The sequence below is a fragment of the Leptosomus discolor genome, chromosome 5 (assembly GCF_034619465.1).
Source record: "Leptosomus discolor isolate bLepDis1 chromosome 5, bLepDis1.hap2, whole genome shotgun sequence".
Lineage (NCBI taxonomy): Eukaryota > Metazoa > Chordata > Aves > Leptosomiformes > Leptosomidae > Leptosomus > Leptosomus discolor.
The window spans coordinates 58,801,060-58,816,222 of record NC_141395.1 but is presented as its reverse complement, the minus strand read 5'-3'; the positions used below and the strand labels follow the sequence as shown (position 1 = coordinate 58,816,222).

The 15,163-nt window shown below is 36.5% G+C and overlaps 1 protein-coding gene across 3 annotated transcripts in view; it reads right to left on the bottom strand.

Annotated features, from left to right (window-relative positions):
- Positions 1-15,163, bottom strand: part of VPS13B (vacuolar protein sorting 13 homolog B) — a 480,656-nt gene that overhangs the window by 54,774 nt on the left and 410,719 nt on the right. For all 3 annotated transcript variants that reach the window (XM_086465731.1, XM_086465733.1, XM_086465732.1), the window contains exons 39-40: positions 8,854-9,050; positions 875-1,056 (exon numbers count right to left, since the gene is read on the bottom strand). In XM_086465731.1, the coding sequence (XP_086321857.1) occupies positions 875-1,056; positions 8,854-9,050 (379 nt within the window). The remainder of the gene's footprint in view (positions 1-874; positions 1,057-8,853; positions 9,051-15,163) is intronic.

Genomic DNA, 15,163 nt, shown 5'->3' with positions numbered 1-15,163 from the left:
AGCATCAGCAGAAACTCAGTTGCTGTTGAAAATTGAAACAGCTGGGTTTGATTTTAATCTGATTTTTGCTTTTTACAGTAAGTGTAATTTTAAAGATCGAGCATCTGGAATTGGAGTGCAATAGTGAGGAAGATTATGTACTGATAGAGGTAGCTGATACACAAGAAATTATTTGCTAGATGTTGAGTGTCAGTCTCGGTATGATTCGATAATGAATATATCATAATACTTGCAGAAACACAAAAACTACTCATGAAGAAAGCTGTCCCTGTCAAAATTATCTAAGATATTTGCTCATCTTCCATGGAAAGCATTCCTGGCATTTGAAAAATCAGACAATAATCTAAAGATCTCTTGGAATGTATTTGCCATTAATGCAATGACAGAGAGCACTGAACGAAACCAGATGTAGCTCCGAAAGTGATCATAATTGAAATAACAGTTAAATCTGCAGTTCTCAGAGCTCTTTCAAGGAACGCTTACTAAGGGGGTTGCAAAATCTTCAAATATTTTAATAGTACTGTTAATATGCTGGAAAATTTAAAAGATCAAATTTGTTCACTAAGATAGCTCAAAACTGAAGTGGCACCTGCTGTCACTAATCAGACTGTGAAAACAAGACGGCTTCTACAGTTACCCATTCCGGATGGAGGAAGGGGGCTGATCAGCCAGCCCCTCTGCCTACCGTATGTACTTTCTCAATGCACAGAAGTCATCGGTTTTACCCTGACGTCTGTACCATTGGTGGCTCTTGGTGATAGTTTATGTCAAGAATGCCTGTTTGTTTGAGGAAATGGGGACTAGACAGTGAAACAGCGACTAAGCAGCATCTATGAACTCTATGTGTTTAATATTCACATAAAGGAGTACATACCTGTGCCTAGTTGATCAAGATGATGGCAGAGGTGGACTTCCAAATAAGTAAATTGGATCAACACACTTAGTGATGGCACAAACCATGGAGTAAAACAGGAGTCAACCCTGGTACAGGCTGCTAATGCCGTGGGGGTTACAAGCTGATCACAGGCACTTTGTGAGCCCGATTCACTTTCTGAGCTGCAGAAGGTAGACAACAAAGTGGTAGTTCAGCACTTCCAGGATTTTATCACTTTACAGTAGGACTTGACTATGTGCCATGCTGGTTTTCTGACACAGCCAATGTCATTGTTTTCTTTTAACTGGTAATGTTAGTGTATGTCCTTTTTTCCCAAGCAGAACATAGCAGAGAAGACCGCAATCCAACAACGCTGTTACCACACTGCACGTTCAAATTACAGACTGAAACACTTGAACCACAGAAGCGAAGCGTATTTCAGAAAAAAAAAATAAAAAATGTACCAGGTATCTTAAATTGTTGAAATAACTAAACAGAGCACATTACCAATGTTAAAGCTATAAGAATGAGCTGAAAGTTAATAGAATCATAGAACCATTGAACAGTTTGGGTTGGGAGGGACCTTAAAGACCATCTAGTTCCAACCCCCCTGCCATGGGCAGGGACACCTTCTACTATAGCAGGTTGCTCAAAGCCATGTCCAACCTGGCCTTGAAGAATCTGGCCAAGAGAATGATTTTTTTCATTTTATTGCAAGGAAACCAACTCATAACCATCAAACTACGCATAAACCCAGTCCCTGTAAGCTTTCTTTTCTTTGCCCTTCTCACTCTACCGTCATCATTTAAAAAGAATCTCCATGTGTTATAAAGCTCAGCCTGGAGCCATTTCCTAGCACCTATTACAATATATTAACTATACATGTAAAATGCCACCCCACTGATTTTTTTTTTCCATAGCTGTGCTCCTGACGCCATGAATTTCCAAGCACTATCTTTCAGTCTCTTGAGAGAAACTAACACCACATTGCAATACTACAGGTTGCTAAGACACCACTGAAGTACAAATACACTTTCTAATTTAAGCCAAATCTATCCTTAATGGTCCTTATTCTCCCTTTGCAGTTTGGCACTAAAGAGTTTTAGTTTAAAAGCATAGACTTGATTCAACACAACTAAGTCCACGTCCTCAGTCAAATACTGCTTTTATTTTTAAAATTAATGAAGGATTAACTAAAGCCAATTTACTAATTTTGTCAGAAAGTAATTAGCTTTTATAAAGCACTGTGAACAGATTTTCGTTGACATTTTAAACATATTCAAACAGAAGTTTAAATTTGAACATTGGCTTTCAAAGAAACATGTCTTATGCTTTTAGGACCAAACTTTTCATCATTCCATGTTTGTTACTGCAAAATTATGCAGAAATATAGTAGGTACTCAAAATGTTCAGCTGCAAATGTGTAGAATTCCATGAACAGGTAAATGTATCAGTATTATTTTATGTAATGGTAACTTGCTAGTATGGTATTTATTTATGGAGCTTAAATTCAACTTTAGATTTGTGGACATAAATTAAAATACTTGTGTAGCAGTAAAATCCAACTAAAATTAGCTAATTATCAAAAAATCAAGACAGGATACCAAGAACAGATTAGGTTGGTAAGGATGAAAGATAGATCTCTTAAGCAGATTTTTAGTTGTCTTCCTGTACTTCTTTACCTCTTCAAATTGACTGTTTACATTTCAAAGATGGTGTTGTAGGCCTTTTGAGTACTGGCATCTTTGGAAATAAAATTATTCTTTGTGTTCACATGATAAAACATCTATGGGACTGGACTAGAGTCAAAGAAATGGGATGCTTTTCTTTGCTCTGCCATGGATAATCCTTAGATTGTTGGAACAAAGCATGGAATCAAATCCAAAAGCCACCAAAATTCGTATGCTGATTTAGACTATTAAATACTTTTGAAGCTGTGAAACTGGTTAGTTCTCTTGGAATAGCTGTCAATATTTTAAGAATTTTGGCTCATTGCATTTTGATTAGAAACAAAAGTTCAGGGACATATGGAATGAAAATAGAAAAAAGGTAAAGGAGTGCAAACAAATATTAACCAAACTATGAGGAATTTAAAAAAAAAAATTACACTTTGATATTCTGAATTAAGACTTAATTGGCACAAACGGCTACAACAATAACTGCGGTAAAATGGAAGGGCATTTATTTATGAAATTTGAGGTTTATTCTGAAATTATAAATTTAGTTTCCTCAGAAATCTATTCCTTGAGCTACCTACCAGTGACTCAGCATTTTTTATTTCCTTAGATACTTTTTTTTGGAGATGCATATTTTCATAAAATAAAAACCAAACAACCCCCCCCAAATGTTTATTTAATCAAATTTTATATACCTGCTTTTTATTTATGGAGCATTTTACTGTGATGGGACCTTTGTCATTTCTCACTCATAACCACAATGATTAGAGGGCAACATGACACGCTTGGTGCAGGAGGTAATGTGGCAGGAGCTTCACACCAGGGAAATAATTTAAAGCATTTAGCCATACTTTGCTCTGATTTTTCTGCCCCAGAAGCAGCAGACCAAGCAGAGGTAATATTCTGGAACTTAAAGTGCTGGGAACAAGAAGATCCTGAACTGCTTTTTGTTTCCTCATGGAGAGTCACCTTAGAAACCAAAAAGCCCATCAGTGACATGAGTCCTATCACGTGCTTAAAAAACTAACCAGAAAGAAACAGCAAATGAGGGTGGGACTGTGTTGCTCCCTGGGACAGAACCGGCCTTGCATCCTCTCCCGCGCTAGGGAGGGACAAGTGCTGGCAGCCGAGGACTGAGAGAAGCAGGACAATGCAGGCTAAACCATGTTTTAGAAGGGAAAGTCACTTTTCAGAGATCACTTTCTAGAAATCATCTGAAAAGAAACGTAACAAGGATTCTTTCATCGCTGTTTTCCTATCTGCCCAGACTTTGTTCAAGTGTAATTGTTTTATCTGTGAAGGGGTGCACTTGATTTTCACTCAATCAGAAACAATATCCAGAATTAAAGTCCCCATGTCGTTATAAAAATAAAAATACAGTAACAGTATAACCCAGTTACAGTACAAAATACATTAAAAGCATCCTTCAAATTACTATAGTATTGCCTTAAAAAAGAACTGTCATAAGAGGTCATAATATTGAATGAACAGTTCTTAAAGGGGGACTGTAGTCCTTACAATCACTACCATGACCCTCTGATTTTAAATTAAATCCCATTTAAATTTTTTGCCTAGGTAGACTTCTGTCAGACTTTTAGCACTGCTACTTTCTCCTTTTACCTTGCATAGAGCACAGAAATCAAAGACACTGCCCTTTACCACATGCTGTGCACAAACAGAAAATAAAGTGGTGTTAGCTGAAAACCCAGGAAACTTTCTGTTATGTCTTGGTGAACAACAGTAGGACCAATAATATCAGAGGTAGATCTGGCTGTGAAATCAAAACTCATGCTTCAACTGAATAAAATATAAAAAAAATCCCACATTCTCTTGGCTGCTTTAGAGCTACAAAATGCAGTGTGGATTGTCCACAGTTTTTCTGTTGGGGAGCAAAGGAATAACCAGCTTCTACTGCTTTATGTTTGGCACAACATACTGAGGGATTGGTGTGGCAAAACCAGAGGAAATTCTAAATAAAACTGGCCTGATTTAATAGCAGAAATTTCTATATTCTTTTTCTTTTTTAATACTGTGAAATTTCAGAATTTTAAAAATGGAAAAGACCTACATTCAAAGTCATTATATATTATAAAGTATGCTGGTTTCACATCATGCAAAGCAGTTCAAGTTAAATATATGACAACTGGGAACAATGACTTAACAGTGACCTGCATTATTCTTGTTATTTTAAGAGTGGAATATTTAAACCAAAACTGCCATTTGTGACGAAACCACAACATGGGAAAATATCCACTGGGAAGAAGAAAGAGACCACTTAACTCATTTAATTTATGACTCAAACGCTGGTCTGAACCCAAATTGTTAGAGGTCAAAATCCAGTACATCATTTACTTTGAATAAAAGCGAAAACAATTAGCAAGAAACATGATCATGATTCCTCACTTTAATTTTAAAAAAGTAGCAATTTAAGGCTTATTTAAAAGTTTCTGTACTTGTTTCATGGTTTGTATCTTAAGGCGTTTTCAATTACTATTTCACATTAGTATGTCAGTAATTATAAAAATACTGTTTACATTACACAGGAGATGCACAAATATATAAAACATCTTGTAACACAACCCATTTAAAAAAGAATGATAAACCCCTCCCAGCCAAACCAGGAAGGATCTTTATTGTCCCACCAACCAAACAGAGCTTTAAATAAAAGTAATTTTCATTATAATTTTCTAGTTCTGCAACATGAAAATGCAACCTATAAAAATAATTTATTCTATGATAATTTCCTTTTAAGTCCCTATTTTAAGGACTTCCATAAACAGTCATTTATGTGATATATGATTCCTTCCATAGACACTATACTATATCCTCAAGGGGATGCTAAAGTATTTCACTTAGGACTTGAGATTTGTTCTTCATTGAATAAACATTCATACATGTTCATTCAAACCCTATACATTCATTGAACAATGAATGGTCTACAAAATTCTTAGAAATAAACAACATACACATATACACTATGTCCTTAACCAGATAGCTCCTTGATTTTTATACTTCTAATTAGTTCCTGATCAATCTCAGAAAGAGTTTGCATACCACAGGATTTGGATCATGACATCTTTGCATATTCCCATATTCATTATTCGTTGATATATTTCAGCCTGCCAGCTACTGCTTAACATATCAGCTGGATCCATATCTTCTCACAAACCTTGTTGTTTTCCTGTCACACGAGCCACATAAGTTTCATACTTTATGTCTGATGTTAGAAATCAGTAATAAAGTACTTAAAACACAAGGGATCAGCTCTCTGGTATTGATAATTAGCATATCATAGAGGTTACCACAAAAAAACCCTGCAGAATTTGAAGGAAAAAATACTATCATTGAGCAGCAGCTGCATGCATATGGCAGCCGTTAAGAGTCTGACCCAAAATACAAGATCAAACCAAGAAAATAAACTTCAACAAGACTAAGCATTTTTATATTTTTACAATTAATAGTGAATTAAATTTGCTAATCAATCATACAGTTGCAGCCTGTAATTAATGTAAAATCATCATGAGTCTCAAGGAAAACTGAGATTCAACTTTTATACAGTCTTTGCTTCTCACTCTCACTCGCAGATCTCTCATCCTTGAAGTTCCCTGGTCTAACACTCGGCACTAGCTTTAAGCACAGCTCCTTGTGGCTCTTCTCACAACCCTGTAAGACCTCATGTTAAATGCTTACTTTAGGAACAAACCTAACTTTGATATTTACTATGACACGGAGGAGCCTCTCTCTCTCAAAACCAAAAAAGTTTGGTATTTTTTGGTCAAGTAGAATTCAGAATACATTTTAGAGTGCTTGGTCAGAAGAAAATATCCATACTGGTGGCAATATGCTTGTTTGATGAAGCCACAGTTTCAGCAAAGTTACTGCCAACATGGACTTCCTATATACTACTAAGGGTCTACAAAGTTTGGCCTTCTCTGCAGATCCACAGTACCTGTCACCACCTCCTAAACAAGGCTTCCCTTTAACAGAACATGATCCTTTGGGTCTTAACTGTTACCTTAAACTTGTTTTGTAGCTTAACTATACGTATTTCAGTGCTTGTGAACTGTCTCAAAACCTCCAGGTCAGTGACATGTGACTGCATGATTTGCTCTGTCTCCAAGAAAGAGATAGTAGGTCAAATCCTCATCTCTGAGAAACAGCTGCTCTTTTTCTGACCTGTTCAGTTTCTCTGAGAAAGATTACTCCAGGCTGGTCAGGACAACTTCTTCCATACCAGTCCTTCCTACAGTCATCCTTAAGAAAGCTTGCAGTGCAGCCTTGTTTGAAGTTAGTATAAAGAGAGATCAGTTTGAATTTCTATCTAAAACTGCTGATGAGTCAGGGAATATAACCTTTTCTCTTTGACTGAAATCGGAGGTTTTCCTCATGTACCCCTTAGGTTTCTGGCTTCTGGATGGAGTTCACCCTAACCTACATGAAACTTTAAATTTCCAGTCTACTGTTAGTTCATGTAGGTGTAAACCACACCTCTTAAAACTACTATAAATTCCTCAGGCCACCAAAAGTATCAGGACAGGTGACTCTGCAGCCTCTGTACACCTGCCTAAGAAGCTGGCAGTTCAGGACGCTTTCCTCTTTCTCTTTTACTTATTTACCTTCAAACGCTTCAGTAGTGTGGCATATGGTTTTTGCTGCCTTCTTTCCTCTCCTGCTCTCCCTGTTCAGTGAATTGCTAATGCTTCGGTTTAATTCCTGTTCTTTCAGTTGTAGTTTCTGCTTTAGGTTTTTGTGTACACACACAATCTGGAGGACACAGCGCTTCTAATATCATTGCTGTGGACAGAACAACTGTCTTCCCTCGAGTCTTCCAGTACCTCAATGCCATTAGGCTATTTCTACTACTTTATAACTTGACACCCTGAGGATAGTCACTATTGCGGAGTAGGCCTGCAGCCTCCCAGCTGAAAAATCATGAGTTTAGACCTTCTAGGCAGGTGAATTCATGTGCTGTATAATGTTTCTGATGTTAACCGAGGTTCAAAGTGGTTTTATATTGTTTTTTACTTACCTGTATTTCATTTTAACCCTAGCCTCTTTCTGAACAATTACAACTCATTACCCTTCCAGAGCTTCCCAAACAAAATATTGCATCTAGTGATGAACCCTATTTGAGCAGAACACAATAAATGTGATTACAGTGCCAAATGCCTTGATGAAAAAAAAAATCTACTAAATTTCACTACTTCATTTTCAGTTCCCACCGAGTTCACATTTCTGTGGTGTTAAGCTGACCAGGAAGGCAATTTTGCCAAGGTCCCACATTCAGAGGAATTAACCTTGTCTAAAACACTTAACTTCTCAATGATGAAAATGCATTCTTTCACAATTAACATCAAGAAATCTTTTCCAACCTGATACTATTAATGGAAACCAGATGTTTAATTTTCTTTATTGATTTTGTTAGCCATGTTCATATTTCCTGATTTCTCTGAATTCTGTAGCTTCACATAACATATATGTGGGTGCTACACACTCATGCAAGCACGTGTTCATACACAGGCAGCAATAATCAGCAAATACCAGTAATCCAGGAGGGTCATTCTGGGTTTTCTGCCCTAACTATAAAATGTTAAGAAGGCCTTTGAAAGCAATTCCACTGCTAATTGTGGAGAGAACTTGTACTCATTTCTTCTTACTCTACTTATTAACCAAAACCTGAATGCAAATAGAGTGAAAATCTGTCATTACACATTATTTCCATCTGTAAACATAATGAAAAATGGATCCCCAGTGTTTAAAAACACCGATTAAAATATTTTACTGTTAGCATAGTAAGCAAGCTGTGAGAATAATAATGTAATGACCTTGAAGTACTAAAGTTTTGTTAACACATTAAAAATAGACAGTTGGCTTTAGTCATTGACTTGCACTGAGGACAGAACAAAGGTGATGTATGGGAAGCGCATGGAAGAAGAACATTTACTACTACATTGTACAATGGATTGCACCTCAGCCGCCTTTGTTAATTAGCTAATTTTACTGTCTTGTGCAGCTAGCAGGTTTCAGGACATGGCCGGTTTGTCTGCACTTTTCAGTAATCATCATATTCAGAAAATGGATGAATATGATGCTGCCAGGCTGCCTATAAATGTAAAAGAGAGCTCTTCTTCTGCACACTCCATGTCCTTGTGTGAAGGTGAACTACAGTCTGAAGTTCATTTAAAACCAGCTACTCTTACTGCATATGAAAACAGTATCTTAATTCTTAAGTAAGTCTCTTGAAAAAGATCTCTCAAGAGTGTAGCATTAGATTTCTGTTTCCCCCCCCTCCTTTAAAATTACCTTTGGTCATCAGCCACATTCTGACTGCTGTTCAGGACAATCCTCCACAGATCGGAGGCTATGAGCTCTTTCTGATCATTCACAAGGTTGATACTGGGCAGCTGTAGTTCACAGACTTTGCTTTCTGATAGACTGAATTCCCGGAATGCAACAAATGATTTCTGAAGCTCATCCCAGTACTCCAAGCTGCAAGGAATCTGTGATAAAAGGGAGAAGGCATAATTACTTTATGCTTGATTGCAAATATAATGGGATTTACTGTACACACTAAAAGTGCAAAACTAACTAAACTAAATAAAAGTAAGCTGCCATATAGAAAATCATAATTGTAACAGTTACTCAGATTCTACGCTGCCTTGACTTAAATTAAAATGGTTTTATAATGTCACTGCAGTATAACACTTCAAACCTCCTCTTACTACGTACAGAAATAGATACTTGTTCCACAGTACCCAAGAATAGCAAAGACAATACAAGTAATCATTATTTGTATTTTGCAGCCAAAAAATCCATCAGATGTCATCACATTATCAAGGACATTCTAATCATCATTAATTTTTTTTTTGCTTGAAATAGCTCTTTTAATTTTACTATAGATACCAAAATATTAATTTATTAATTACCCATTTATTGTCATATTAAAATGATCAAAGATGCAGAGTAAAAATGATGATAGACATCACAATGCCTTGTGGTGGGCCAACACATGAATAAAAATCCTGGGACAAATCATGAAGTACTTGTAATCACATGACCTTTTCTTTCATGGAATATGCTATTTAGAGAACTGTGTGATTTTGAGAACCCAAACCCAATAAAGACATAGTAGCTTCTGTTTAATCACACCCCTAATTTTAAGGCTGTAAATAACCCACTTGGATTATTCTTGGATGCACCACTGAACTGGAGAAAATGTTATTAGAGAAATTTCAAAAGACAATAGAAAACAAATTTTAATAAAAGCATAGATTTTAAAGGGTTGTGTCTTAAGCCTCCTTTTTTTCTTGGTAATAGTGTGAAAGTGAATGAGAATATGAATTTAAAACAAACGCAAACTCCGTAGGATATGAAGATTTTAGAATTAAGATACAGAAATCCATAGTTATGGCTCAAGAAATTCTAGAATTCAAGTTGATATAGAGTAAAAAAAAATGCTATTATCTTTTTTTTTATCCCTGTGTGTCTGTGTATAGACATACATATACAAATAACCACGAAAAAGTAAGAATGTGGTAGAGATGCAAGTAAATCTAGGCACAGCTAGAAAAAGCTTCTTGGTTACTCAGTAAGGACTATAATGCACACGGAGGTGACAGCAGGCTGATTAATTAACAGGAATGACGGTTAAGAAGGAAAATTCAGGGAGCTCAGTGGTTCAAGATGGGGAGGGCAAGAGAACATAAATAATCACCAAAGAATTCTGTAAGAATTACAGGTGGAACCACAGGGCCTGAAACATGGGGTTTTACTACATTTGTCAAGTCACAATGACACCTGAAGACTGAAAAAAGCAACCACAGTCACTAAATTTTTTTAGGTCAGGAGGGAGGAAAAAAAACCAAAACAAAACAAAAGCAAAAAGTTTCTGCTAACTGCCAGCAAAACTCTGATGCCACTAACATATACTACATAGAACAGCTTAGCAGTATCAATCAGGAGTGCTGATTTAATTTCAAAGACTAGAGTTGGATAAAAAGGGATTGATTTAACATCAAAAAGCACACACCCTATACATAAAGATAGCAACACATTTCTTTATGAACTGCATATTCAACTGGAAATGGCGAAGATAAGTAAATGCCAGCTGGAAAATTATGAGGCAGTATGACGCCTGGAAAAATCAAATACCATCCTGAGACACATCAGGTGAGATATTTCACAGGTGACAGGCAAATATTAATTGACTTGTATACGACACCAGTAAGGGCCTCATCTAGAATATGGCACACATTTCCAATTCTTCATGTTAAAATTGTATTGAGTCACATTGGGATCTGCGCAGAGTTGGTGAAGGAAAAGAAAAGCAACATGATTGCTCTACCCAGACACCTCAGGAGAGAAACAGTTAATAGAGGAAAAGGTCTATAGAAACTATGGGTCAAAACTGAGTTGCTCTATGAATAAAGTTTAAGGCTAGAAACTCAAACAGGAAAAGACAGTGAGGTTCGAGGACAGCCTTGGTGCTCATGACAGCTGCTTTTAAAAGCTTGATTTGTTAATGGTGACAGTAACAAGCATTGCCCTGATGGCAGGAGGCCAGGCTTGATGACCCAGAAAACATCTTGCTTGATTCTGCATTGCTAACTACAATGGTGCTGCAAACAACAGCAGCCATATGAAAGATGACATTATTGTGTTTGTAGCCATATTTCAAAGTCACACTATATTCTTTTTGCTCTTAGTGTCACTACAGAGTTTTAGATTTCTTCAAAACTTGTCAGTGTGGACTTATTTTAACCTTTAATGCCTGTGGACAAACACTCAAAATTGCAATACCACAGTAATGTTTCTGCCCTTCAATTATGGATATTCCTAAGGAATTCCCCTATGTTAACTATGAACACACAAACAGCTACTTCCATCATCCGCTGTCTTTCATACTACATTGTGGAGTCATCCATACTCACATACTCCTTTTCTAAACCTCCACAGTCTCCACTGGTGATAAAACATTTGATTGTATTTAATATTTTGCAATACTTGGCATATTTCCTATAGCATAAGGTCTTGGAACTGTACCATTACAAAAGGATCTGCATAATTTCTGACAAAAGGCTGCAGCATTTAATGATTGTACAGGTACTTCTACATACAGCAGTATTTATTTCTGCAAACTTTAAATTTCAGTCTTCAAAATACCTTGAGATTTATTTTAGGAGTCTGATTCAATATATTTGAATACTTGTTTTGGTCTTGGGCTTCCTAGTGCCTATCAACACCTACATTATCTTTATTCTTGTCAATGCCATTGAGTAACAGGTATGCAATAAAACTCTTGTAAAGCTACACTCTTCTTTAGGATATTTATTTCTTTTAGATTACATCTCATAATAATTTTTTTTTTCCCAATATGCAAGTCTCCCTAATAAGAATCTCACAACATTGGATCAGAATGGCAAGTAGGGGGCATTTTAAAAGAGGTTAAGCAAGGTGATGAATTTTATTCCCACTAAGATCAATGAGCTCGAAGAACAAGTTAAAGAGCACAATAAAGGAATTTCAGAAGTGGCACTACAATACAAAAAATGTAAAACTATCAGTAAGGCTAGAGAAAAGTAATATAGAGAGACTGAAAATAAAGGCAGATCAAAACTTGAAAAAACCTGAAACAGATTTCATATGTATTCTTTAAAAAAAAAAAAAAAGTAAAAATAAGTAGGTACTTCAGTATTTCCGCCCAGGTGGTGGAAATACTGAAACTTATCTTGAGGAAAAGATGGGAAAGTAAAATGATCAAAACAATTATTATGCCATAAAGAAGTAATAACTCCTCTTCAGGCTCTGATATAACCTAACACAACATAGTGTATTTGCCCTTTAGGAACTTCACGGTAACCTCTTAAGCGAATTATGAAGAATTTGGAAAGGCACAGGAATGACTGCTGGACTCAGCAGTATGAGTAGCCAGAAAGAACATATGACCTAACAATTAAAGCAGGCTAGTAAGCATGTAGAAAAGATTATTCCTCTTTATTTTTGCTCATGAGTTTTTTCCTAATTGTGTTGTAATATGTCAAGAAATCTACCAGAGCAAGACACAGTATGATTCAAAGCATCATCTGCACATTAGAAGTAAAAAGCCAAAGACAAGCTTTATGTGATTGCCTATACAAAATACAGCTCATGCTTTGGGACTGTCCAAGCTGTAAGCTTTCTAGTTCGAAGCTTGCAAAAGACTTAGTTGACTTAGAACCTTGGATTCCTACATATCTAGCTTTATTTGCTCTAGAGGGTTTATTACTAATGCCTGATCTGGATAAGTTTAAGGAAAGATGGTAGCTCTGGGCAATATCAGCTGCCAAAAATAATAGTTGTGAAAGCCTGGAAATGGGTTACAATGCCAGAACTGAGTCATAGGCAGTGGGAATAAGTGAATTAGCTGCAACAAAAAATTCCCCATATGTAGAATTAAATATGGCAGTTTTACCTTAAAATATTTGAATAAAACCTAAGCCATAATTCAGATAATCATTACCTCTTAGAAAATATGACCGCTAGTGCTGCCTCTATAAAACTAAGCACTAATGAAGCGTATCTAACCACAAACTTCTTTGCTAAACAACAACCATGCGTCTTCAACAGACACTTCTCCATAGCTTTTTGTCTTCTTTCCTAGCTCTCTAAAGAAAGCTTTAATTGCAATGATTTTATTCACCTGTAAAACGCAAACAGAACCATGACTGTACAGCTCCTGTCACTTACGTGTGCATAAAACTATTATTTAACTGTGGGCTTAGGTTTAACCAAGAATCTCCAAGTTCTGTTTTGCGAGAAAACCCCATACTATGGCACAAACATTTATCTAGAAGGATGATTATGGCAATAGAGAGCAAAACAGCAGTCAAATGGGTTTTTTTGCAGCACCATTAACAAGAGAGATCAGAAGCAGAACTGCAAAGCCACCTGTAAACAGCCTAAACTCTCAAGTACTTATAACAAAGACTTTTAATAAGATAAATACACTTAAAACAAAGCAGAGAATGTGAAGGTTCCTCCTTTTTTTCTCTTTACTGCTGTGGACTACAGACATGGGAGATCTGAAAACTGCATGGCACTGTTCTGAAGAAGAATGAAAATGGTGTATTAGCAAATTTTGATAGGAAGGAAAGCAGCTGTCTCCGAGTGACTGTTCCAGTCCTGCCCCCTGCCAGTACAGGACACAAAGAAACAACTCAGCTGAAATAGTTGCCCTGGAGCAGAAATCTTTTGAATTAGGAGAGTGTGAATTTCTGTGCTCTGTGAATCTCTCGTTTTGCTCTATTTTAAGAAAAAAAAACAACTTCATATATATACCGCACTAATACAGACATTACAAGAATCACCTCTGTGAACATACATCAACTCTCCACACATAGAATCTGTCTTGATTTGAGCAGAGCTGAAACCTCTATCACATACATTTCACAAAATAACCCCAAACAAAAAGAAAGCCGAAAACCCTCTTAAAAATCTGCATCCTTGAAGTCATTTCCTGCACGCTAGTTAACCTATCAGCAAGACAGTATTAATAACCAACATGAAGTATTCCCACTAATGCATTACAATGTGATAGATCAAGTTTTTTCTTATTCATCATATATTGCGTCACACATTATCTGTTCCTATTTGGAAACTAGGGGTCAAGAAATGCTACAGAATCTGTTAACGCTATGTCACATATTAATATTTTCATCTATGTGTTGTACACCCTATTGACCACACGGATACTTCTTATTCCCACTTAAAGTTACGTGCAATATTAAGACCCAATGGGAGAGAAATACCTGTTGATCTGTATGTTCTTTTTAAAGGCTTTCATGATCACAACATGCTTCCAGATTTTCCTGTGACCTGATGTTATCCTCCCCGCTTTAGACTACTTTCCTAATTTGGACTTGAAAATTCATGGGTACACACCACTTATTACTAGGTATGTTTCCCTATCTGAGCTGCTGTCTAGCTGAGCAGAGGGCCAATACCAGTGCACTTCCACAAACACTCACATTACCATAAATGATCATACCTATTATTCACTATAGGCACTGTCATAATGCCAACAGGTCTCAGACACAGACATCATTGCCACTTAGGACAGAAATAACTAAACCATCTCAATTTCTTAGCTAATCCCATCTTTTTCACAGACATCTTTTTTTGTCTCTACGAGAAAGCTACAGCCATCTGCCTACAGCTTTGAGGTTGCTGAATGAAGAGTATGTAAAAGTATTATTGTTTTATTACGTAAATACTGGAGCACGTAATTTTTAAACTCAGTACAAAAAATGGACCATTAACTATGCACATGCACATCTCTTGGGCTGCAAAATGCATCTTGTCCAGCTGAGAAAGAATGAAAGATATTAACAGCTGGGTTACAGAATGTGCTTAATATTGCTTTCAGCGATGCTTCCTTTTGATTCATGTTTTTGCTAGAAAATAGGCTTCTACAGAATAAATGTTCATTTCTTGAATCTCAGTCCCTCAGATGGTGGGCGCTTCCTCTTGGAAATGAAGCAATTCTTGTTCCAGAAACAACTACTGTACAAGAAAACGCACACAGAAGACAGGAAGCGTGTGTGTGTTTTATCTTCTCCGAGCAGGGCCACCTAAG